The sequence below is a fragment of the Populus alba genome, chromosome 17, assembly GCF_005239225.2.
Source record: "Populus alba chromosome 17, ASM523922v2, whole genome shotgun sequence".
NCBI classification, from domain to species: domain Eukaryota; kingdom Viridiplantae; phylum Streptophyta; class Magnoliopsida; order Malpighiales; family Salicaceae; genus Populus; species Populus alba.
In genome coordinates this window covers 20,677,950-20,704,017 of record NC_133300.1, presented here as the reverse complement: position 1 = coordinate 20,704,017, position 26,068 = coordinate 20,677,950, and the positions used below count along the sequence as shown (strand labels likewise).

At 32.1% G+C, this 26,068-nt stretch overlaps 3 protein-coding genes and 2 long non-coding RNA genes across 9 annotated transcripts; 4 read left to right on the top strand and 1 right to left on the bottom strand.

Moving 5' to 3' along the window:
* The first annotated feature begins 1,883 nt into the window (after positions 1-1,883).
* On the top strand, positions 1,884-24,379 carry LOC118037142 (disease resistance protein RGA2). Of its 4 annotated transcripts, none has more exons than XM_035043045.2 (3): positions 1,884-4,487; positions 4,648-4,685; positions 24,218-24,379. In XM_035043045.2, the coding sequence occupies exons 1-2, from the start codon at positions 1,901-1,903 to the stop codon at positions 4,665-4,667; spliced, it is 2,607 nt and encodes an 868-aa protein (XP_034898936.1). In that variant the 5' UTR covers positions 1,884-1,900; the 3' UTR covers positions 4,668-4,685; positions 24,218-24,379. The 4 variants fall into 4 exon arrangements, with proteins under 4 accessions (XP_034898936.1, XP_034898934.1, XP_034898935.1 ...); XM_035043043.2 differs by having other exon boundaries at positions 4,642-4,685; XM_035043044.2 differs by lacking the exon at positions 24,218-24,379 and adding an exon at positions 4,800-4,988.
* Positions 10,819-12,891, top strand: LOC140954808 (putative disease resistance protein RGA1). Its single transcript, XM_073405582.1, has 3 exons — positions 10,819-11,632; positions 11,718-12,741; positions 12,861-12,891. The coding sequence occupies exons 1-3, from the start codon at positions 10,819-10,821 to the stop codon at positions 12,889-12,891; spliced, it is 1,869 nt and encodes a 622-aa protein (XP_073261683.1).
* On the top strand, positions 13,168-13,832 carry LOC140954817 (uncharacterized). Its single transcript, XR_012168308.1, has 3 exons — positions 13,168-13,350; positions 13,497-13,547; positions 13,653-13,832. It is a non-coding gene; the product is annotated as an uncharacterized lncRNA (long non-coding RNA).
* LOC140954816 (uncharacterized) lies at positions 14,072-14,593 on the bottom strand. Of its 2 annotated transcripts, none has more exons than XR_012168307.1 (2): positions 14,368-14,593; positions 14,072-14,282 (listed from the first exon to the last, which is right to left on the bottom strand). It is a non-coding gene; the product is annotated as an uncharacterized lncRNA (long non-coding RNA). The 2 variants fall into 2 exon arrangements; XR_012168306.1 differs by having other exon boundaries at positions 14,072-14,265.
* Positions 21,563-23,932, top strand: LOC140954807 (disease resistance protein RGA2-like). Its single transcript, XM_073405581.1, has 4 exons — positions 21,563-21,695; positions 21,993-22,048; positions 22,277-23,105; positions 23,664-23,932. The coding sequence occupies exons 1-4, from the start codon at positions 21,563-21,565 to the stop codon at positions 23,930-23,932; spliced, it is 1,287 nt and encodes a 428-aa protein (XP_073261682.1).
* Positions 24,380-26,068: the final 1,689 nt, after the last annotated feature.

The window sequence follows — 26,068 nt, the reverse complement described above, 5'->3', positions numbered from 1 at the left end:
ATAATTAGTTATTCTATGTTAACGGAGTGTAGTTAGCCTATGTACACATGATATTTTGTTTCCTAGCTGGCGAGTAGATTGTCAGTACTGTGCGGATTAACCTCCCACAATTATATATATGATGTCAGTAATATGATACATACTTCTTTTGTACACCATTTGATATGATACCTTTTATATACATGTTTTGTTTTGTTCTTTATTTATGTAATCGTATTGACTTATCATAAAGTATATATTAACATGATTATAGTTGCTACCTCTCACATAGTGTTTGGACTTAATTACCCCTCAATTCATTTTTTTTGAGTTATTTTGTTCAGTTTTAATAGCAAGATCTTTTGGTTGTGTTCTTCTTGTTTCTTTGAGTCGGAATGTCCCGTTGTTCCTTAAGGCCAATAGTTTATTCTTTATTTGTTATCCATAGATAATTCACATAATGATTTTAAATTATGTTTTGAATTCGTTTTGAATTATTTATGAAAGAGTTGGATTTTTATTTATTTATTTATTGAATTCCTTAGTTTTGGATATTTTGTTATACTGCACTATTTTATGATTTTTATGATATCAAATGTATTAGTTTTGAGGCTTAGCATAAGCGGAGCATCTTGAGGTGCTATGTTTACATTGCCGATCATGGGCCTGGAAATCGAGTAGTGACATTTAACTTACTAAAGAAACTCAAGGATCATTGGCATAGTAAGAAATACTCTAAAAGGCATGGAGAAAATATTGTTTCTCACGCTATTTTTCATTAAGGAACAAATTATTGTGGATTGCCACAATGATCTTTTCTTTTCTTTTTGGTTTCTCTTTTTTATTTTTTTATTACTACCCTTAATGGCCAAAATTAATGGTCAATTAAAGAAAATTTATTAAGAAAGGACATGATTAACATATAGGAGACTAAGATGAAAAACATGGCAAAAAGAGAGACGTTTTCTAAATTTGGAGCTAAACGTACACTTTAATCCTCTAACTTTTAAAATTATAAACTTTCAGTCCCTAACAATTTACATTATTTGTTAATTATAATTTTTATTATAATCATCAGCCTTAGATATTTATTTCTTGGTACTAAGCAAAAGCGGTTGCCAGAAGATGGGATTGGTTGCTTGAAATTTCTTCAAACTTCACTCATTTATGAGTGAAAATCTAGAAAATTTGTGAGAATATATGCAAGGTCTTGAAAAGATGCTTTCTTTGTTGTTACATTTTTTCAAAAGATTACTGCTTCTAGGATGTTGTTTTGAATTGAGTTTCAAAAAATATTTTATTAAAATTTATTATTTTTGTTTAATATTTATTTTTTTATTTTATTTAATGAGTTGATGTTAAAATTATTTTTTTTTTAAATAAAAGAATTATTTTAATATATTTCCAAATAAAATATTTTTTAAAAAAACAACCTCCCTCATATAATTTTAGATGTCACATGGACTCATTCAATCAAAAGTCCAAATGACAGCTTGGGAACATGCTGGCTTGTGTTATGTGCGCGAGTTGATCTCAAAATGTTTCTTTCAAGGTTATATTTTATTTTAAATGCGTTTAGAATTGAACATCATTGGCTCAAACTCTCCCCAGGTCACTATTCCATGGGAGAAGCTACAACACAGTTGCATCACTATAAATTAATCTTCCTTCCTTGTTAGCAACGACTTCTCAAGCGGAACTCCATGATATTAAATGACAAACATATCCCTGTTTTCCGAGCCACAATTTCAATTGATATCAAATATAATGTATCAAATAAGTTAATAATGTTTTTAATTTATTAAATATTATTTTCCCTCCTCAACTTGGTACATAAATTAAGATTAAGTAGATAACACGTAGGGTGGATTCATAGCTTCTTGGTCAACCACTCAAAAAACAATTAAGGATCGCTAATATAATGAAGAAAAGAAAAGAAAGAGAACAGGGGAGCAACCAATTAAACAAGCGCTCCATGGAAACATTTGCAACCGAGATTGCAAAATCCCTTTTAGGGAAGTTAGGCTCTTTTGCTGTTCAAGAATTTCGTTTGGCATGGGGACTTGAAGATGACCTTGCACGTCTTGAAGAGAGATTGAAAGCCATCAACGCGGTGCTGTCCGATGCTGAGAAGCAACAATCAAAGAATGACAGGATTCGGCTCTGGCTCCATATGCTCAGAGAAGTCTTGTATGATGCAGAGGACGTGCTGGACGAAATCGAGTGTGAAACTTTGCGAAGGCAGGTGGTGAAAACTACGGGCAGCACCAGCAGTAAGGTACGGCGTTCTCTTGGTCTAAGTTCTAATAAGATTGCATTCCGTTTAAGAATGGGTCATAAGATAAAGAAGATCATAGAAAGACTAGCTGAGATCTCATCTCTTAAGTCTGACTTCAACCTCATCGAGCAGCCTATTGATTGTGGTCATGTCTTGCATGAGGAAACAGAGATGAACCGATCCTTTGAGAGCTTTTCCGGTCTTATCGGAAGAGATGAAGACAAAGAACGCATCATCAACCTTTTAGTAGCACCTTTTAAGGTTGTTGATGCACATCCTCTTGTCCTTCCGATTGTAGGAATGGGAGGCTTGGGGAAGACATCTCTTGCCAAATCGGTGTGTGATGCTGAAAATGTAAAAAGTCATTTTGAACTGAAGATGGAGGCATGTGTTTCAGATGATTTTTCCTTGAAACAAGTGATACAAAAAATTATTAAATCTGCAACTGGAGAAGGATGTGCGGATTTGAATGAGGGTGAACTAATACAAAAACTTGAAGATATTATGAAGGGTAAGAAATACCTGCTTCTTTTGGATGATGTTTGGGATGAAGATGCTAGAAAATGGATGTTGTTGAAGCCTTTGTTATCAAAAGGTGCTGGTGGAAGTAAGATTATAGTGACTACCCGTATTCAACGTGTTGCTGAGATTATGGGTACTGTTACTGCGTACAACCTAAGTCTTCTTGGTCAGGAGGACTGTCTGTCGTTGTTTTACAAGTGTGCATTCAAGGAAGGGCAAATGGAGTTGTATCCAAATTTGGTTGGAATTGGGAAAGAAATAGTGGCGAAATGCAAGCAAGTTCCTCTGGCAGTGATTAACATGGGGGCTCAACTGTATGGTAAGACTGATGAAAAAGTGTGGGAATCGGTGAGAGACAGTGAGAAGTGGGAAGAAGAGGGAGATGGCATTTTACCTGCCTTGAAAATAAGCTATCAAAGACTGCCGACTCACTTGAAAAGATGCTTTCTTTATTGTTCCGTTTTTCCGAAAGATTATGTCTTCGCAGATCTCGTATTGGTGCAATTTTGGATGGCACATGGGCTCATTCTTCAATCATCAAATCCAAATGAGAACTTGGAAGATGTTGCCTTGCGTTATGTGCGCGAGTTGATCTCAAGATGTTTCTTCCAAGATTATGTGGATAAGATTATTGGAGCTATCTTTAAGATGCATGATTTAATGCATGATCTTGCATCATCATTGGCTCAAAATGAGTTTTCAATCATAAGCTCTCAAAACCACCAAATTTCCAAAACGACCCGTCATTTGTCAGTTATTGACCCTGATTCATTTTTTCACCAAACTCTCCCCAAGTTTTCAAATGAGTTCCACCATGTGCGGTCAATAGCCTTTGCAGATAGTATAGTGGGGCCTACGTGCAAAACAGACTTTGAGAAATGTTTGTCAGAATTTAAGCATTTGCGGTCTTTGGAATTATTGGATGATTCTGAATTTGAGGCTTTTCCGGAGAGGATTGGTGCCTTGAAACATTTGAGATATATCCATTTTGGGAAGAACACAAATATAAAAAGACTCCCAAAATCTATTTTCAAATTGCAAAACTTGCAAGCTCTCCTTACAGGTGAAGGATTAGAAGAGCTGCCTAAAGATGTGAGTTACATGATCAGCCTTAGATTTTTATTTCTAGTTACTAAGCAGAAGCGGTTGCCAGAAGAAGGGATTGGGTGTTTGGAGTGTCTTCAAGCTTTATACATTGATGGGTGTGAAAATCTAGAAAATTTGTGCGAAGATATGCAAGGTCTTAGAAGTCTTCGGAGATTGGTTATTGCTGGATGTGATAGCTTGATTTCTCTGCCAAGAAGCATAAAATGCCTAACTACTCTGGAGGAATTATTTATTATCAACTGTGAAGAGCTTGATTTGATGACAATAGAAGAAGAGATAGAGGAAAAAATTCAACCTCTTTCCCTTTCCCTTCGTATTGTAATGTTTGAATACTTACCAGCAACTATTGCTTTACCAGAACAGTTTCTTCAAGGATCTGCAGAATCCTTGCAAACATTTATCATCAGAGACTGTCCAAACATTGAAGAAATACCAGATTGCATCGGCAATTTAAAAAAACTTCAAAATCTTGAGATCAGTGATTGTCCAAGGTTGAGCAAAAAATGTCGAAGTGGAACAGGAGAAGATTGGCCCAAGATCAAACATATCCCTAAAATCAAGGTTGCCGATGATGACAGTGATGAAGAGACATCTCATGCAGGTAGCAGCAGCAAACCATATTTAAATCTATCATATTTAGGTTTATATTTTTATCCATTCTTCAATTCCTTTTTTCGTTTAAATTATTTTCCCTGAAAACAATATTAGCTTTGAAAAAGAAAACAAAAACTGACAAAACCTCTTGTGTTTTGAAGAGGCAGGTTCAAGTGGAACTCCATAAGCAAGAGAAGAAGACAAGGTATGTCATGACAAAATGCAAAGTTTACTAATTCATTCAGCAATTTAAATTTCTTTGAACTTAATACATCATTATTAAATTCTATAAAATTCTATGTTTGTCTAATTTCTTCAGGTTTACTAATGTGAGGGTCCTGTCGGCCAAGATCTTCTACGACAGTTAGTCTCTTGCAAAGATCACCTGAAGGCTCGGAGTGTCTGCTTTGTGTAATTTCCCTGGCTAGCTATATGTGATAATTTGTCATTAACATTTGGTTGTTCTGAATTATTTAAATAATTATGCTGCTTGTTTCTAATAATACAACAGCCATCAAGAATCTCAAACTTACTGCAATGTCTCATTCATGAGCTTCAAAGATCTTAACGAAGAGACATCCAATAACATATTAAAAGTTTATAAATTTTTACACTTTGTTTTTCATTAAATTTTGAAATTTCTGATACTTCAATAACACTTTTAAAACATAAAAACAAACAGTCTTTAGATTTGATACCATAGTGGTAGAGATTGTCATATAGAATTTGGAGCTGTATATGGTGCTCTTCCATTTGTAATATATTTACTCAAACTTGGTTTTCGTCATTCTGGATTTTATAGCTAAAATATTAAACGAAACCAGGTTGCAGCTTGCAGAGGAGGCAGGGGTGGTGTTGTGAGCTCTGTTTTGAAAATTTTCAGTTGTCCCATTTTCCTTTTTCTAAACTATGTGCCACCAGCAACAAGCAGCTTAAATTCATCTAATCATCGTTATCAAGCTTTAATTTAGCATTAGTGACTTGAATTTGAATCATCACCATCCAGATATTCCTTTTTGTTTCGCTCACGTCATTTTCCTTGCTTCTAGGCCAAGATTCAAAGCTATTCCCCTACACATATTTGCGTTATCTCAACTATCATTCATTCCAAGAAATGGACATTCTCTGTCATCTTCACCTTCACTGTTATCCCCTCAACCTTCTTGTTTTTAGCACTCAAAATCTTGGCTGGAAAATCTATCAACAATCCCAACTATCCACCAGTTAAATGCCAAACTGAGCTTATCGTTTCTAACTCTGGAGTGTATTGTGTATTCATTGATAGTGTATATGGATTTCTTTTATATATACAAATCAAGTATTGAACATGAAATCAAAGAAAAATAGCTTAGGTCTATTGATGAAAGATCTATACTCACCATCCAAAAATTCATTCACTACCAGGCTATAAATAGATCTTCAAGAGAAGACTGAAAGCTAATAGAACCATTAAAAGATACAAAGCAAGATTTATTGTCAAAAGTTTCAAACAACAAAAAAAAAAAAATTATTTTGCTATATACTTATCTATGTTAATAATAATTTTTATATGTATATTAATAGTTATTTTAATTATTAATAAGTTAGAAATACATCAAATTTATGGAAAATTTGTTTTTTTAAAATGGTGATTTTGACATAGAGATATTTATTAAACAATTTAAGAGATTTGTTGTTAAGGAAAAATAAAAGATTTTAAACGTATTAAGTTATTATATAGTTTGAAACAAGCTTCTAAATAATTGCATGAAAAGTTTAATAATATTATATTGTCAAATAAATTTAAAATCAGTAAGGTTAATAAAAGTATTTATATAAAATATACAAATAAAAATTATGTTATTGCATTATTTATATTGATGGATGTTAAGTTTGGATAACAACAAATATGTGGTTAAGTTTTTTTTTTTAAAATACTATTAACTAACAAATATTTCTGCATCTTGCAATGTTGAGAGATCGCAAGCAATAGCAGTCAAGGTTGGTTGGTGCGGTGTCAGTTTTGTTATAGCAACAAGATGATTTTTGTGAATTAAATTAGGAAGTTTAAGAGTGCTTTGAACTGTTGATGATATTTGTGAATTAAATTACAAAGCAAGATTTATTATCAAAGGTTTCAAACAAAAAAAAATTTGCTACATACTTGTTTATGTTAATAATAAGTATGTATTTATGTTAATAATAACTTTTATATATAATTAACAAATTAAAAATATATCAAATTTATAGAAAAATAGATTTTTTAAATGGTGATTTTGACGAAAAGTTATTTATCAAACAACCTAAATGTTTGTTGTTAAAAAAAAAAAAATTAAAACTTATTAAGTTATTATATAGTTTGAAATATACTTCTAAATAATTGTGAAAAGTTTGACAATGTTATATTATTAAATGAATTTAAAATCAATAAGGTTAATAAAAGTATTTATATAAAAAATATAAATAAAAATAATATTATTTTTTAAATTTATTTTACATGCAGAAATTTGTGTATTTTACATGCAGAAATTCATCTCAGGAGTGTTTTTAGCATGGAATAACTTGTTTCAAATTTTGTGTATTTATGTTGTTGAATCTTTTCTTCGCTTACTTCCATCAGCAACCATTGACGTCGCCGCCTTCACTCTCTAGACCACCACAACTACCTCCTACTCTTTCCTTGATAAATTCACCTCTTCAAATCCACTTTCCAAATCTTCTTTATTTATGTTATCATAACACGATTTTAACCCCTCTAAAATATCTAAAAAAATATACTTCAACGAGAAGAAAATATTTCAGTTAAAAAAAATTTCAAAATTTTTTTTTAAGAAAAAAACAAAGAAAAATTACAATCAGTGGAGTTGAAATTCATTAAATAATTAAAAATTGAAAAGCTAAGGACCAAATCAAAAAAGGTATCAATATTCAAGGACTATATGTAATCCAATTAAGGATGAAATAAAGAAAAAATAGTTGAAATTTGCAAAAAATAAAACAATTAAAGATCCAAGAACCAAACTTGAAAAGACACCAAACTTGGGGGACCTTTAATAAAATGAAATTTTCCCTCACATCAAAATGTTGTCATTTTAAATTTTTTTAAAAAAAAATTAAAGGCAACAGAGTCATTCTGTCAATGAAAAAGAATATTTTTTTTAAAAAAAGAAAAAATGCATCAGAAGAAATTGATTTCCAAAAAAGTCATAAATGTTCTTTTATTGTAAGATTGAGTTTTACTTGGCAAAAGCATATCTGGGCTGAAACAGATGGATCAAATGGACATATAGATATCCATTTGATAGTGGTAGAGATTGTCAGATAGAATTTGAAGCTGTATATGAACTCTTCCCATAGATGAAGGTGGTCTTGGGATTAGCTAATTCTATGATGTTTCGACTGCGTATGAACTCAAAAATGATTTAGACAAAAGCATGTCTTGCCATCCTTGCTCTTTCGAAGCCGGGAGCTACTAACGGCTCTAATATTCTTTGATGCTGAATTGCCATCTTTTTCCTTAATATCTGAAATGAACGCGGAAGGTAATTGGAACCTTGATTGCTTGCCTCGCCCGGAGCTTGCTTGCTTGCTTTAAGATGTTGATTGCTCCTCGCCGTGCCTCTGCACACAAGACTTTTCGCTTTCAAAGGACTTCGCCTCCTCTTGGGCACCCACTGTCGTCCTTAGTTGTGTTGTAGGGGCCAGGCGGCATAATCCTGTGAGTCCGGATCCACATGTCATAACCATTCTAACTAGCCTAGAGCTTAAAGACAAATGGCCATAGAGAGCGATGAACTCATCAGACAGCTGCCAGCTAGCCTTGCACTTCCTTGTTCACTCTTGAACTAAAGTAATGCTAGACTTAAGACTTGATCTCCTGCGCCTATTGCGATTGATAGCTTTTCCTTTCCCGCAGGTTTACTTGTGTCGGTTTCCCACGGGGTTCTAAAATAGATTACAGTACCTCCTGCCCTTTCCAATTCATAATACCCTGTTATTATTACATAACCGTCTTAAGAACTTTAGAAAAAAGAGGAACAAAGACTTAACCAATCGACCAATGGGCCTTTCTCTGTAGGCGGCGAAGGGAGGGCAGGTTAACACTCCTCCCTTTGACCCTACGCATAATTATGGATTGCCACAATGATTTTTCTTTGTTTTTGGTCGCTCTTCTTCTTCTTCTTCTTCTTCTTTTTTATTACTATCCTTATAGGCTAAAATTAATGGCCAATTAAAGTTCATTTATTAAGGAAGTGCAGGATTCAAAGATATGAGACTAAAATGAAAGGCATGGCAAAAAAAGATGGGTTTTTTAAACTTGGGGCTAAACGTACACTTTAATCTTATAACTTTTCAAATTATAAACTTTCAGTCCCTAACAATTTATATTATTTGTTAATTATAGTATTTATTATAATGATAAGCCTTGGATATTTATTTCTAGTTACTAAGTAGAAGCAGTTGCTAAAAGGTGGGATTGGTTGCCTGAAATTTCTTCAAACTTTACTCATCTATGAGTGTGAAAATCTAGAAAATTTGTGCGAAGATATGCAATGTCTTGAAAAGATGCCTTCTTTGTTGTTTCATTTTTTTCAAAAGATTACTACTTCTAGGATATTGGTTGAATTGCGTTTCAAAAAATGTTTTATTAAAATTAAATTTTTTGCTTAACATTATTTTTTTTGTTTTATTATTTTATTTAATGAATTGATATTAAAAATATTTTTTAAAAATACAAAAAATATTTTAATATATTTTTAAATAAATAAAAAATCTAAACTCATTCAATTAAAGTCCAAATGATAGCTTGGAACATGCTAGCTTGCGTTATAAGATTATGAGGAAACAATTTCCAAGATCCCCAACTGAGTTTTAACAAATGCATAAGCTCATTTTTAAATTAATTTTTTTTTTAATTTTATTTTTTAATAATAAGTTGATTGAAAAATTATACTAAAATATTTATTTTAATTTTATTTTTATATAAGATTATTCTAATATCATGATTGAGTTATAAGTTTGATAGGATAATTTAAATTGATTATTTTATTTTTTTTATAATTTATTTTTTTATAAAGTTATTTTAATTTTATGATTTAGAATATGCAATCTATATTTATTGACGAGCACTCCATTAAAGAAACAACCTAATCTAAACAGAAGATTCGCTTACTATCCCGCAATGTTTTGAAGTAGGTTTCCAACATTTAATTAAAAACTCTTGAACTAAAACACTTGGTCTCGATTTGAGTAAGTAAGAAATAGATGAGAGAATCCACGACTAAATCAAAGCACATGTACTCTTAAGATTATGTTTGTTTGTTGAAAAATAGTTTTTGAAAAATTATTTTTTAAATTTTTATATGTTTATTTTGTCATTAAAAAAAGTTGATCAAGAAAAAATTTAGCTTGATTTTCAGGAAAGTGTTTTTTTTTTTTTTTGGACAGAAAACACTTTCTGAAAGTTATGAATAATTTTAAAAATATCATATTATTTGCTGATTGTATTATATTTGATTCTCAAACTTTTGATTGTTATATATATTTTTTGTTTATAATATTTGTTTTTCAATATCATTTCTTAGAATTTAATTTTTATATTAATTTTGGTTTTTATTTTCATAATTATTATTTACTTTTTTTTATTAATTTTTAATTGAATTTTTTTATTTATTAAATTTGATTTTTATTTTTTTAATTATTATTTATTTTATTTAAAATAATTTATAAATTGTTGGATGCATCAACGGTCTACAAGCTATGCCCAGCAAGACGTCGTAGAATTTCCTCACATGAGGTGTCTGGTGCAATGCTACCTTAACCAAATCCATGTGAGGATTCTGGCGAGCTCTGTTCTGGTTTGTTCGTTCATTTTACTTGTTGAACAGAGTCGTGTTTTTTTTTAAAAAAAATTATAAATTAGATATAATTTTCATGTATTTCTTAAAACTTACACCATTTTAATTATATAATTGTTCTCTAAAATAAATTTTAAATTGGCTCAAAATGAGTTTTAAATCATAAGCTCTCAAAAAACAACCAATTTCCAAAACGACCCGTCATTTTTCAGTTACTGATTCCATTTCATTTTTTCATCAAACTCTCCCCAAATCCCCAAATGAGTTCGACCATGTGTGGTCAATATTCCATGGAAGAAGCTTCAACACAGTTGCATAACTCCAAATTACTAGTCCTTCCTTATTAGCAACTTCTTGTAAATTTCTTCTTTTCGACTTTTCAGACCTTAATTTTATGATCAAGAAGACTCGACGACTACTCCTATGCACTCAGAAAGCGGAACTCCACTCTTATCTCAATCATTTCTTCCTATCAAACACTTCTCCCCTCACTCAAAAAAAATGGCAGAAGCTTTTGCAGCCGAGATTGCAAAATCCCTTTTAGGGAAGTTAGGCTCTTTCGCTGTTCAAGAATTTCGTTTGGCATGGGGACTTGAAGATGACCTTGCACGTCTTGAAGAGAGATTGAAAGCCATCAACGCGGTGTTGTCCGATGCTGAGAAGCAACAATCAAAGAAAGAGAGGATTCGGCTCTGGCTCCATATGCTCAGAGAAGTCTTGTATGATGCAGAGGACGTGCTGGACGAAATCGAGTGCGAAACTTTGCAAAGGCAGGTGGTGAAAACTAAAGGGAGCACCAGCAGAAAGGTACGGCGCTTCTTTTCAAGCTCTAATATGATTCCATTCAGTTTAAAAATGGGTCATAAGATAAAGAAGATCATAGAAAGACTAGCTGAGATCTCATCTCTTAAGTCTGACTTCAACCTCAGCGAGCAGGCTATTGATTGTAGTCATGTCTTGCATGAAGAAACAGGGATGAACCGATCCTTTGACAGCTTTTCCGGTCTTATCGGAAGAGATGAAGACAAAGAACGCATCATCAGCCTTTTAGAAGCACCTTTTAAGGTTGTTGGTGCACATCCTCTTGTCCTTCCGATTGTAGGAATGGGAGGCTTGGGGAAGACATCTCTTGCCAAATCGGTGTGTGATGCTGAGAATGTGAAAAGTCATTTTGATCTGAATATGGAGGTATGTGTTTCAGATGATTTTTCCTTGAAACAAGTGATACAAAAGATTATTAAATCTGCAACTGGGGAAAGATGTGCGGATTTGGATGGGGGTGAACTTGAAAAAAAACTTGAAGCTATTCTGAATGGTAGGAAAATACTTGCTTCTTTTGGATGATGTATGGAATGAAGAAGCTCAAAAATGGTTGTTGTTGAAGCCTTTGTTATCAAAAGGTGCTGGTGGAAGTAAGATTATAGTAACTACCCGTAGTCAACGTGTTGCTGAGATTATGGGTACTGTTACTGCGTACAACCTAAGTCTTCTTGGTCAGGAGGACTGTCTGTCGTTGTTTTACAAGTGTGCATTCAAGGAAGGGCAAATGGAGTTGTATCCAAATTTGGTTGCAATTGGGAAAGAAATAGTGGCGAAATGCAAGCAAGTTCCTCTGGCAGTGATTAACATGGGGAATCAACTGTATGGTAAGACTGAAGAAAAAGAGTGGGAATCGGTGAGAGACAGTGAGAAGTGGGAAGAAGAGGGAGATGACATTTTACCTGCCTTGAAAATAAGCTATCAAAGACTGCCGACTCACTTGAAAAGATGCTTTCTTTATTGTTCTGTTTTTCCAAAAGATTACTTGTTCCGAGATCTCTTAATGGTGCAATTTTGGATGGCACATGGGCTCATTCTTCAAACATCAAATCCAAATGAGAAGTTGGAAGATGTTGGCTTGCGTTATGTGCGCGAGTTGATCTCAAGATGTTTCTTCCAAGATTATGAGGATTTCACTTATGTAGCTATCTTTAAGATGCATGATTTAATGCATGATCTTGCATCATCATTGGCTCAAAATGAGTTTTCAATCATAAGCTCTCAAAACCATCAAATTTCCAAAACGACCCGTCATTTTTCAGTTACCGACTCTGATTCATTTTTTCATCAAACTCTCCCCAAGTTCCCAAACAACTTCCATCAAGTGCGGTCAATAGTCTTTGCAGATAGTATAGCGGGGCCTACATGCAAAATAGACTTTGAGAAATGTTTGTTAGAATTCAAGCATTTGCGGTCTTTAGAATTAATGGATGATTCTGAATTTGAGGCTTTTCCGGAGAGGATTGACGCCTTGAAACATTTGAGATATATCCATTTTGGGGGCAACGCAAAAATAAAAAGACTCCCAAAATCTATTTTCAAATTGCAAAACTTGCAAGCTCTGGCTGTAGGTTTTGGATTAGAAGAGCTGCCTAAAGATGTGAGGTACATGATCAACCTTAGATTTTTATTTGTAGTTACTAAGCAGAAGCGGTTGCCAGAAGGTGGGATTGGGTGTTTGGAGTGTCTTCAAACTTTATTCATTGTTGGGTGTGAAAATCTAGAAAATTTGTGCGAAGATATGCAAGGTCTTAAAAGTCTTCGAAAATTGGTTATTGGTGGATGTGATGGCTTGATTTCTCTGCCAAGAAGCATAAAATGCCTAACTACTCTGGAAGAATTATTTATTATAAAGTGTGAAAAGCTTGATTTGATGACAATAGAAGAAGAGAAAGAGAAAAAAATTCAACCTCTTTCCCTTTCCCTTCGTATTATAATATTTGCAGCGTTACCAGCAACTTTTGCTTTTACCAGAACAACTTCTTCAAGGATCTGCAGAATCCTTTCAAACATTTATCATCAAAAGACTGTCCAAACATTAAAGAAATGCCAAATTGCATCAATTTAAAAAAACTTCAAAATCTTAAGATCAGTGATTGTTCAAGTTTGAGCAAATGGTGCCGAAGGGGAACAGGAGAAGATTGGCTAAAGATCAAAAATATTCGTAAAATTATGGTTGACGATGATGACAGTGGTGAAGAAACATCTGATTAGGTATGGTTATGAGTATTTAAATCTATCATATTTAGTTTCACAATTTTTATCCATTCTTCAATTCCTTGTTTTTCATTTAAATTCTTTTCCCCGAAAAGAAAATGCAATGTTTATTTGACAAAACCTCTTGTGTTTTGGAGGGGCAGGTTCAAGTGGAACTCCATCAGATTTAACTAGAGAGCAAAAGAACAAGACAAGTTATGTCATGATAAAATGCAAAGTTGACTAATTCATTCAGCAATTTAAATTTCTTTGAACTTCATGCATCATTATTAAATTCTATGTTTGTCTAATTTCTTCAGGTTTACTACTGTGAAGGCCCTGTCGGCCAAGATTTTCCACGACAGTTAAGTCTCTTGCAAAGATTAGCTGAAGGCTCGGAGTGTCTGCTTTGTGTAACTTCCCCTGTCTTAATTTTCTTGGCTAGCTGTGTGTGATGATTTGTCATTAATAAATTGATAAACATTTGGTTGTTCTGAATTATTGGCTTGTCTCTTTATTTTATTCAACTTATCTTATTTAAAATATTGTGTGTGATCATTTAAATAATTATGCTTAACATATAAACTCGTCCTTCTAAACAAACTAGAAAGCTGAAGTTGGGAGGAGAAGGACATCCATTCCCTTAAGCTACAACAGCCATCAAGAATTTCAAACTTACTGCATTGTCTCGTTCATGAGTTTCAAAGATCATAACGAAGAGACATCCATTTCCGCACCCTTCAAGAACATCTACTCTTTCTTTATATGTGAATAATGCATGGGAACATGCTGTTGCTCTAAACTCTAAGGGTCTGCATGACTAGCTAGCTATCATGCTGAGTAGATTTTCTATTCCAAAAAGAAAAACGAAAATCAAAGAAACTTCCATTAGAGGCAATCACATGTGGGCTGCCAAAAGTTTGCTGCTGCTACCTGCATATTGCAACATCCTGATAGTTGTAAAGCCTGAAAGCTGCTCTATAATTGTAATCTAGTTCTTGATTGGAAAAAAAAAAAAAAAAAAAAAAAACTTACCGTTTCAGTCATCGATCGAGAATCAGATGTCTCATGCATGAGTTTCAAAGGCAACACTTAACAATAAGAAGAGTAGATGTGGCAAAAAAGAACTTGACAAAGAGTCATCCATTTCTGCATCCTTCAAGAACCTACCATCTAAATAAAGGATTATTCGGAACATACTGTTGCTCTAAAGGATTATTAGAATTATTTCCTTGTACGTTTTTCTATGGAGTTAATTATTGTTTCGTTCATGTCATTTTCCTTTCTTCTAGGCCATGGGATGTTTCTAGGCCAAGATTTAAAGCTATTCCCCTACACATATTTGCCTTATCTCAACTATCATTCATTCAAAGAAATGGACATTCTCTGTCATCCTCACCTTCACTGTTATCCCCTCAACCTTCTTGTTTTTAGCACTCAAAATCTTTGCTGGAAAATCTATCAACAATCCCAACTATCCACCAGTTAAAGGCACAAACTTTAAACAGCTTCTCTGCTTCGACAGGCTCTATGGCTGCTAAACTGAGCTTATCGTTTCTAACTCTGGAGTGGATTGTGTATTCATTGATAGTGTATATGGATTTCTTTTATATATATAAATCAAGCATTGAATAAATTCATCATGATATAATAATAAAATCAATGAATATACTTTTAAAGACATTTTCCTTTATAAAAGATATAAGAAATTCGTTCACATAAGAAATCAAAGAAGAATAGCTTAGGTGGTCTCATCAAACTATAGATGAAAGATCTATACTCTACCATTCAAAAATTCATTCCCTACTAGGCTATAAATAGATCTTCAAGAGAGAGAAAACTGAAAGCTAATAGAACCATCCAAAAATACAAAGCAAGATTTATCGTTAAAAGTTTCAAAAAACAACAAAAAAAAATTAGTTTACTACATACTTATCTATGTTAATAATAACTTTTATATGTATTTAATAGTTATTACAATTATTAACAAGTTAGAAATATGAAAAAAAAAATGTTTTTTTAAATGGTGATTTTGAGGGAGAGGTATTTATGAAACAACTTAAGAGGTTTGTTATTAAAGAAAAAAAAAAGACTTCAAACTTATTAAGTTATTATATAGTTTGAAACAAGCTTCTAAATAATTGCATGAAAAGTTTGACAATGTTATATTATAAAATGAGTTTAAAATCAATAAGGTTAATAAAAGTATTTATGTAAAAATTACAAATAAAAATTATGTTTTTTTTTTTTAAATTTATTTTACATGTAAAAATTCATCTCAAGTAGTTTTAATTAGCATGCATTTTTTTATACTTGAATTTTTTTATTCGTAACTGTAAAAACTACTGCTATTCATAACTGTAAAATTACTGCAATACTGAACAATATCAAACACGCTTATCCATGAAAGAATTTTAAGATCAACATCATCATTCTTGCTTCCAATGACTCTCCATTTAGAATCAACAAGGGATATTAATTATGGAAACTTACCATGCATTGATATGTCATTTTAATCGTATGGCCCTTGAAAGAACATCAAAGTTTCTACCCGTTTGTCCTTTTCCAAATAATCAAAATCCAAACCAGCTACCAAACAAAAAAAAAAAAAAAAAAAAAAAAAAAAAACTTTTTTTCCTAGTTAGCATCAATGATCACCAGCCCATACATTGAATGACCAAAACTAAAACCACCTTCAATCGTTACAGCTATATTAATTGACCTGCAAATTAATGAGGCTGATAAAAAAAAAATTCGTGTGCTAAAAAGAATTGTAATTAAATCCAATATAACATATCATAAGATCGATTTCATTACGTTACCATGATATTAAACTCGACCTGGTATATGGTGGTAGAGATTGTCATTTTAAAGATCCATTTGATAGTGGTAGAGATTGACGTCAGATAGAATTTGGAGCTGTATATGGTGCTCTTCCATTTGTAATCTAGGCAAGTGATGGGCGATTGAGCAGACCTACGTGAATTTTCCAGAATTTAGTGAAAGTATGATTTGTAGTCAAGATCAAAAGAAAAACATTTCAATATAATTTTAGCTTCGCCTCATTCCGCATAATCATGAGAATTATAAAGTTTTTCACACAATCTTACTAGTAGAATTATCATTTCCAGTATGCAACCACAACATACTTAAGGTAATACCCAAGTTTTGTCCCTAAAGCCTAAAGGGCCCAAAGCCTATAAGTTCAGCTATAGTCTCTAAACCCAGGTATAAATAAGGCTTTCCTATTCAGAAAAGAAAAACAAACAAGAAATAATTGTTAAAGACAAAACATAAGAACACACTAACATCTCTCAAGTTTCCTCTACTCTGGGTAGAAGACCCATTGCACTATCTATCTATCTATGATTTGTTCGTTTTGCTATCCGTTACTCTTCTGTTAATGGGTCTGCTTCAGTGGGTTAAAGGGCTTGCATGAAATGGCAAGGCACCAATTGTTTTTTGTTGAAGCGTATACATTCAAGGCCCATCCTCATTCTGAATATTGTAGCGTAGAGATATAAAATATATTATCTCCGTTTTTTTTTTTTTTCTTTGAGACAATAACAAAAACACTATTTCATATAAATAATATATTAAATGATGCGCTTATTAGTTGTTAAATAACCTTATATCATATATTTAAAAAAACAATGCACCAACCACCTAACTTGGCTCATATATTACTTCGTATTTGATATAAATATATGTATTAAGAGAAATAACTTTATATATATTCTTAATCAATCATCATTATTATAAATTAAACTTCAATTATAAAATAATGTTAGAAATTAGATTGGTTCTTACAAGATTTGTAGTATAATATTGTAATAGTAATTATTATATGCATTAAAATTTAAATATTCTGTTTTGGTATTTATTAAGTAACATTTAGTTTGTAAGAAGATTGGATATATAGTTAGGTTACATTTTTTAAAAAAAGTAATATGAGTATTGGCTAGGTAAATTAATTCTATGTATCCAAAATCAAGTTTTTAGTTTGAATCGGATAAAATCAAGTAAAAGTCCAATCAAATCAAATTGAGTGATTATAATAATTGGATATTCAATGAGTATAATGAAATTATCATTCCTAGATTTGGCTGGAATTTCTCATTACCAGGTCTTGGAGCTTGTGGGAGAGTTTGATCTAGTAACTTTTCCCAAGCCTCCTTCATTCTGTTTATGATTCATGCACTCCTTTCTTCTTCTTCCTTTTCTTTTCCTCTATCTTTCCATGAGTAGCCTTCGCTATTGACTGGTTGCTATTCTATTACGCAAGCTGGTTAAAGTGTATTTGTTTTTATGGTAGCTTTTATGATTGTAATTTTTAAAAAAAATATAGTTAGTTGTGGTTAATTGGATTTAGATACATGTTTGGTAAAAATTATGGTTAAAGTTTATGTGTAGCAAAAACATGTATAAAATGTTTGGTTGTTATATTTAGAAGTGTGGTTGCGGTTATTTTTTAAAGTGTTTTTTAATTGAAAATTCATCAAAATATTTTTTTATTTTTAAAAAATTATTTTTGATATCACCACATCAAAATAATTTGAAAATACCAAAAACATATTAATTTAAAGTAAAAAATTAAAAAATATATTTTTTTTTCAAAAGCGCTTTTGAAATACAAAAACAAATAGGTTTTACGAAACTCAATTAAAAAATATGTAAAAACTGCATTTCAAACTTTATTTTTTAATGTGCTTCACAATGTAAAAAATTATAGTTAAATTTTGGTAGGAGGATTTAGATATATGTTTGGTAAAAATTATGGTTGAATTTTATGTGTAGAAAAAACATGTATAAAAATATTTGATTGTTAATAAAAAACTTAAAAGAAATTTTGAATGGTAAGAAATACTTGCTTCTTATGGATGGTGTTTGGCATGAAGATGCTGAAGCATAAAAGTCTTCGAAAATTGGTTATTCTTCATTGTGATAGCTTGATTTCTCTGCCAAGAAGCATAAAATGCCTAACAATGATAGATTTAAATATGATATCACCACATCAAAATAATTTGAAAATACCAAAAACATATTAATTTAAAGTAAAAAAAATTTAAAAAAAATAATTTTTTTCAAAAGCGCTTTTAAAACATAAAAACAAACAGGTTTTACGAAACTCAATTAAAAAATATGTAAAAACTGCATTTCAAACTTTATTTTTTTAATGTGCTTCACAATATAAAATATAGTTTAATTTGTTACTAAATATTTTACTGTATTTATTTCACTGCAAACATAAAAGCTAACTAAAAAAACAAATCCAGTCTTAGTAGCTAATTAGACTCCAGGTTGGTAATGGAACGCGTATTAAGTAGGTATCCAGTCTATTAAATTTGTAGGTGCTTTAATTCCCCCCCCCCTTTTTTTTTCATGCTCTGAATACCATATAAACTGAAATTCGATTAGTGGTATAGAATTTTATTGGGATATGGTACCATCCTATATTCTGCTTTGAAATTAAGCTATCAAAAACTGCCGGCTCACTTGAAAAGATGCTTTCTTTTATTCTTCCATTTTCCCAAAAGATTACTACTTCTAGGATGATGTTTAATTAAAATTTATTTTTAAAATATTATTTTTTTTGTTTTATTGTTTATTTAATATGTTGATATTAAAAATATTTTTTAAAAAAAATAATAAAAAATTATTATTTTTAATATATTTTAATAAAAAATATATTTTTAAAAAATAATCTGAATGGCACACTCATACAATCATCAAGTCTAAATGACAGCGTGGAAGATGCTGGCTTGCGTTAGCGGAAGTCCACTCTTATCTCAATCATTTCTTCCTATCAAACACTTCTCCCCTCACTCAAAAAAGAAAATGGCAGAAGCTTTTTGCCGCCGAGATTGCAAAATCCCTTCTAGATGATGTTTGGCATGAAGATGCTGAAGCATAAAAGTCTTCGAAAATTGGTTATTCTTTGTGATAGCTTGATTTCTCTGCCAAGAAGCATAAAATGCCTAACTATTCTGGAAGAATTATTTATTATTGACTGTGAAGAGCTTGATTTGATGACGATAGAAGAAAAGAATGAGGAAAAAATTCAACCTCTTACCCTTTCCCTTCCTATTATAATCTTTGAAGAGTTACCAGCAACTCTTGCTTTACCAGAACAACTTGATCCGCAGAATCCTTACAAACATTTTTAATTAGAGACTATTCAAACATTAAAGAAACACCAGATTGCATCGGCAATTTAAATAAACTTCAAAATCTTGAGATCACTTGTTGTCCAAGTTTGAGCAAAAGATGCTGAAGGGGAACAGGAGAAGATTGGCCCGAGATTAAACATATCCCTGAAATCGAGAATGACGGTGATGACAAAGGTGAAGAGACATCCCTTGCAGGTAGCAGTAGTAAACCAAATTTAAATCTATCATATTCTTAAAAAGTATAGTTAGATGTTGGTTGGAGGATGTAGATATATGTTCGGTAAAAATTATGGTTGAATTTTATGTGTAGAAAAAACATGTATAAAATATTTGGTTGTTATATTTAGAAGTGTGGTTACGGTTATTTTTTAAAGTGTTTTTTAATTGAAAATTCATCAAAATATTTTTTATTTTTTAAAAAATTATTTTTGATATCACCACATCAAATGATTTGAAAATACCAAAAAAATATTAATTTGAAGCAAAAAAATAAAAATTTTTTAATTTTTTTTCAAAATACTTTTTAGAACGCAAAAATAAATAGGATTTTACGAAACTTGGTTAAAAAAGCATGTAAAAACTGCATTTTAAATAGTATAGTGGGGCCTACATGTAAAACAGACTTTGATAAATGTTTGTCAGAATTTAAACATTTGAGCAAAAGGTGCCGAAAGGGAAGAAGAGAAGATTGGCCCAAGATCGCACATATCCCTAAAATCAAGGTTGACGATGATTACAGTGGTGAAGAAACATTTGGTTAGGTACGGGTAATGAGTATTTAAATCTATCATATTTAGTTTAACATTTTTATCCATTCTTCTATAACAGTTTGTCACTTGTAAAGATCAACTTGGCTGGAATTTCTCATTACCAGGTCTTGGAGCTTGTGGGAGAGTTTGATCTAGTAACTTTTCCCAAGCCTCCTTCATTCTGTTTATGATTCATGCACTCCTTTCTTCTTCTTCCTTTTCTTTTCCTCTATTTTTCCATGAGTGGCCTTCGCTATTCACTGGTTGCTATCCTAGCTATGTGTAAAATATGTGTGTAGCAAAAAACACATGTATAAAATATTTGGTTGTTATATTTAAAAGTGTAGTTGCGGTTATTTTTCAAAGTGCTTTTTACTTGGAAATACATCAAAATATTTTATTTTTAAAAAAAATTATTTTTGATATCACCGCATCAAAATGATTTGAAAATACCAAAAAACATATTAATTTGAAGTAAAAAAATTTAAATTTTTTTTTAATTTTTTCAAAAGCACTTTTAAAACACAAAAATAAATAGTTTTATGAAACTCAATTAAAAAACATATAAAAACTGCATTTCAAACTTTATTTTTTAATATGCTCCACAACATAAAACATAATTTGATTTGTTTCCAAATATTTTATGTATTTTATTTCACTACAAACATAAAAGCTAACCAAAAAAAACAAATCCAGTCTTAGTAGCTAATTAGACTCCAGGTTTGGTAATGGAACGCGTATTAAGTAGGTATCCAGTCTATTAAATTTGTAGGTGCTTTAATTGCCCCCTTTTTTATTTTTTTTTTCATGCTCTGAATACCATATAAACTGAAATTCGAATTAGTGGTATAGAATTTTATTGGGATATTGTACCATCCTATATTCTGCTTTGAAATTAAGCTACCAAAGACAGCCGACTCACTTGAAAAGATGCTTTCTTTATTCTTCCATTTTTCCAAAAGATTACTACTTCTAGGATGATGTTTAATTAAATTTATTCTTTTTTACTTTTCGTCCCTTAATTTTGTGATCAAGAAGACTCGACGACTTCTCCTCTCCACTCAGAAAGCGGAACTCCACTCTTATCTCAATCATTTCTTCCTATCAAACACTTCTCCCCTCACTCAAAAAGAAAATGGCAGAAGCTTTTGCTTCCGAGATTGCAAAATCCCTTTTAGGGAAGTTAGGCTCTTTTTGCTGTTCAAGAATTTCGTTTGGCATGGGGACTTGAAGATGACCTTGCACGTCTTGAAGAGATATTGAAAGCCATCACGTGGTGCTGTCCGATGCTGAGAAAGCAACAATCAAAGAATGACAGGATTCGGCTCTGGCTCCATATGCTCAGAGAAGTCTTGTACGATTGCAGAGGACGTGCTGGACGAAATCGAGTGCGAAACTTTGCGAAGGCAGGTGGTGAAAAACTACAGGGAGCACCAGCAGAAAGGTACGGCGCTTCTTTTCAAGCTCTAATAAGATTGCATTCCGTTTAAGAATGGGTCATAAGATAAAGAGCATCATAGCAAGACTAGCTGAGATTTCATCTCTTAAGTCTGAGTTCAACCTCAGCGAGCAGCCTATTGATTGTAGTCATGTCCTGCATGAGGAAACAGAGATGAACCGATCCTTTGAGACCTTCTCCCAGTCTTATCGGAAGAGATAAAGACAAAGAATGCCTCATCAACCTTTTAGCAGAACCTTTTTAAGGTTGGTGATGCACATCCCCTTGTCCTTCCGATTGTAGGAATGGGAGGCTTGGGGAAGACATCTCTTGCCAAATCGGTGTGTGATGCTGAAAATGTAAAAAGTCATTTTTGAACTGAAGATGGAGGCGTGTGTTTCAGATGATTTTTCCTTGAAACAAGTGGTACAAAAAATTATTAAATCTGCAACTGGGGAAAGATCTGCGGATTTGAATGAGGGTGAACTAATACAAAAACTTGAAGATATTATTGAAGGGTAAGAAAATACCTGCTTCTTTTGGATGATGTTTGGAACGAAGATGCTCAAAAATGGTTGTTGTTGAAGACTTTGTTGTCAAATGGTGCTGATGGAAGTAAGATTATAGTAACTACCCGTAGTCGACGTGTTGCTGACATTATGGGTACTGTTCCTCCGCACAACCTAAGTCTTCTTGGTCAGGAGGACTGTCTGTCGTTGTTTTACAAGTGTGCATTCAAGGAAGGGCAAATGGAGTTGTATCCAAATTTGGTTGCAATTGGGAAAGAAATAGTGGCGAAATGCAAGCAAGTTCCTCTGGCAGTGATTAACTTGGGGACTCAACTGTATGGTAAGACTGATGAAAAAGAGTGGAAATCGGTGAGAGACAGTGAGAAGTGGGAAGAAGAGGGAGACGGCATTTTACCTGCCTTGAAAATAAGCTATCAAAGACTGCCGCCTCACTTGAAAAGATGCTTTCTTTATTGTTCGGTTTTTCCAAAAGATTACCAGTACTTCTCGGATCTCGAATTGGTGCAATTTTGGATGGCACATGGGCTCATTCTTCAATCATCAAATCCAAATGAGAAGTTGGAAGATGTTGGCTTGCGTTATGTGCGCGAGTTGATCTCAAGATGTTTCTTCCAAGATTATGTGGAAGATGATTGCACAGGAGCTGCCTTTAAGATGCATGATTTAATGCATGATCTTGCATCATCATTGGCTCAAAATGAGTTTTCAATCATAAGCTCTCAAAACCACCAAATTTCCAAAACGACCCGTCATCTGACAATTCTTGACTCTGATTCATTTTTTCATAAAACTCTCCCCGAGTTCCCAAACAACTTCCATCAAGTGCGGTCAATATTCTTTGCAGATAGTATAGTGGGGCCTACATGCAAAACAGATTTTGAGAAATGTTTGTCAAAATTTAAACATTTGCGGTTTTTAGAATTAATAAATGATGTTGAATTTGAGACTTTTCCGGAGAGGATTGGCGCCTTGAAACATTTGAGATATTTTGGGACCTATTTTGGGAGTAAAGAAAAAGTAAAAAGATTCTCAAACACTCTTTTCAAATTGCAAAACTTGCAAGCTTTGGTTGTAGAAATAGAAGAGCTGACCAAAGATGTGAGGTACTTGACCAGCCTTAGATATTTAACTCTAATTACTAAGCAGAAGTGGTTGCCAAAAGGTGGGATTGGGTATTTGGAGTGTCTTCAAACTTTATTCATTGTTTGGTGTGAAAATCTAGAAAATTTGTGCGAAGATATGCAAGGTCTTAAAAGTCTTCGAAAATTAGTTGTTTCTAGATGTGATAGCTTGATTTCTCTGCCACGAAGCATAAAATGCCTAACTACTTTGGAAGAATTTTGCATTTTTAATTGTGCAAAACTTAATTTGATGACGATAGAAGAAAAGAAAGAGGAAAAAATTCAACCTCTTTTCCTTTCCCTTCGTATTGTAATGTTTGAAGGGTTACCATCAACTATTGCTTTACCAGAACAATTTCTTCAAGGATCTGCAGAATCCTTACAAACATTTATCATCAAAAAGTGTCCAAACATTGGAGAAATGCCAGAGTGCATCGGCAATTTAAAGAAACTTCAAAATCTTGAGATCAGTGATTGTCCAAGGTTGAGCAAAAAATGTCGTAGGGGAACAGGAGAAGATTGGCCCAAGATCAAACATATCCCTAAAATCAAGGTTACCGATGATGACAGTGGTGAAGAAACATCTGATTAGGTATGGGTTATAAGTATTTAAATATATCATTTTTAGTTTCACATTTTTATCTATTTTTCAATTCCTTTTTTTCCTTTTAAATTCTTTTCAATGTTTATTTAACTCAGCCTTTTAATTGTTTATTCAAGTGGAACTCCATCAGATTTAACTAGAGCAAAAGAACAAGATAAGGCATTGTCGTGGGTGTCATGATAAAATGCAAAGTTAACTAATTCATTCAGTAATTTAAATTTCTTTGAACTTAATACATCATTATTAAATTCTATTTTTGTTTAATTTCTTCAGGTTTACTACTGTGAGGGTCCTGTCGGCTGAGATCTTCTACAACAGTTTGTCACTTACGAAGATCAACTTAAGGCTCGGAGTGTCTGCTTTGTGTAATTTCCTTGGCTAGCTATGTGTGATGACTAGTCATGAATAAATTTATAAACATTTGGTTGTTCTGAATTATTGGCTTACCTCTTTATCTTATTTAAAATATTGTGTGTGATCATTTGAATAATTATGCTTAACATATAAATTCCTCCTTCTAAACAAACTAAAAAGCTGAAACATCAAAGAAACTTCCATTAGAGGTCTTCCAGTAATTCCAGTAATTCCATTTGATCTTCCACCGGTTTCTGATCACAGTTAGTATATAAAACTCTAGTCTTTTCAGATGACGCACATCTTACTAACACAAGCACATACACATGGAGAGATGATTCTGTAATAGCAGCTACATAAATGCTGAACAAAATAATAATTACAAATGTAGTTTCACATCCTTGAACTTTTATGTTTTATCTAATGCGTCCCTCTGTAGATTAGTTGTTTTAATACAACCCTCCTCCTAAATATATATTTATGTCCTGTTTGGGAACGCGGTCCAAACCACGTCCCCTCAAATTTTGAAAAACAATTTGCTAAAGATTAATTTTTTTATATTTTTAAATTATTTTGATATACTAATCTCAAAAATAAATTTTTTAAAATAAAAAAAATATTATTTTAATGTATTTTTAAATAAAAAACACTTTAAACCATAACCGCTATCACAATTTCAAATAAACCCTTAAGCCTTTTTGTCCAATTTTAGGCATTCAATGTACCGTCTTAGGTGAGCAAGATAGTCGGAGCCATGTTAACTTTTATCCGTATAAAACCCGAAAAAAGTTAGGCATAAGAGGGTAAATCTAAATTTTTATTTAAACTATCAAAACAACATGGTTTTTTATTAACAAAGAAGAAGTTTTTTTTTCAAAACAAAGTTAACGATTGATGAGCTTAGTTTTGCCCAGGTTTTACTCTGGAATAATTAGATAGTTAACATGAATTTTCAATTAAATCAAGTCAGATTACTCTTATTTTTTTTTAATCTTGATCAGGTTTTACTCTAGATCAATTAGATAGTTAACATTGATTTTTAATTAAATGAAATCAGATTACTCTTATTTATTTTTTAATCTTGATTGGTCCAGGCTTATAATTAGTTAAATTTGAGGTTGATTTATCAAGCGAGTCCATATTTCTATACTTTTAACATATGATATCAAATACAAGGAATTGATTGAGTTATGGAAGTTAGGATTTAGGAAAGGTGATATAAAAACGACTGAAAGATAAGGGAAGCAAAAGCTAATTAATTTGAGAGTTGGAAATTGTATAAGTTGTTGGGAAATGAGGTGGGATTTTTTTTTTTTTGTGGATTTTTTGATAAAATTGGTGATGAGTTCCATGTGTGAAACTTAAGCCCAATTATTTTGGGTCTATCTGGGTGGTATGTAGGTGAACTTTATTCCTCAAGTCTCCACAGCATGAGAGCAAGAATAATGCCAAACTTGTGTAGCATTTGTTTTCAAGTGTTTATTGCTTGTTTTTTCCCCTTCATAATGCTCATAGTGCTTAGGCTTGAGCTCAATTGTTCATTGGAAAATAAGCCTAATATAAAGGTAAGGTCATGCAGTTAAAGTGTAGTTGGTTCAGTTTTGTTTGCACTAAAAAAATTATTTTAATTTATATTTTTAAAAAATATTAAATCAGAAAGCAAAATCAATCGGTTTAGATCGATTTTACTTTTATTGAAATTGTATAATTTACAATAGACCAAAAAAAAGTTTAACTTAACAAAATTTTGTTTTTTACAAAAAAAATGTG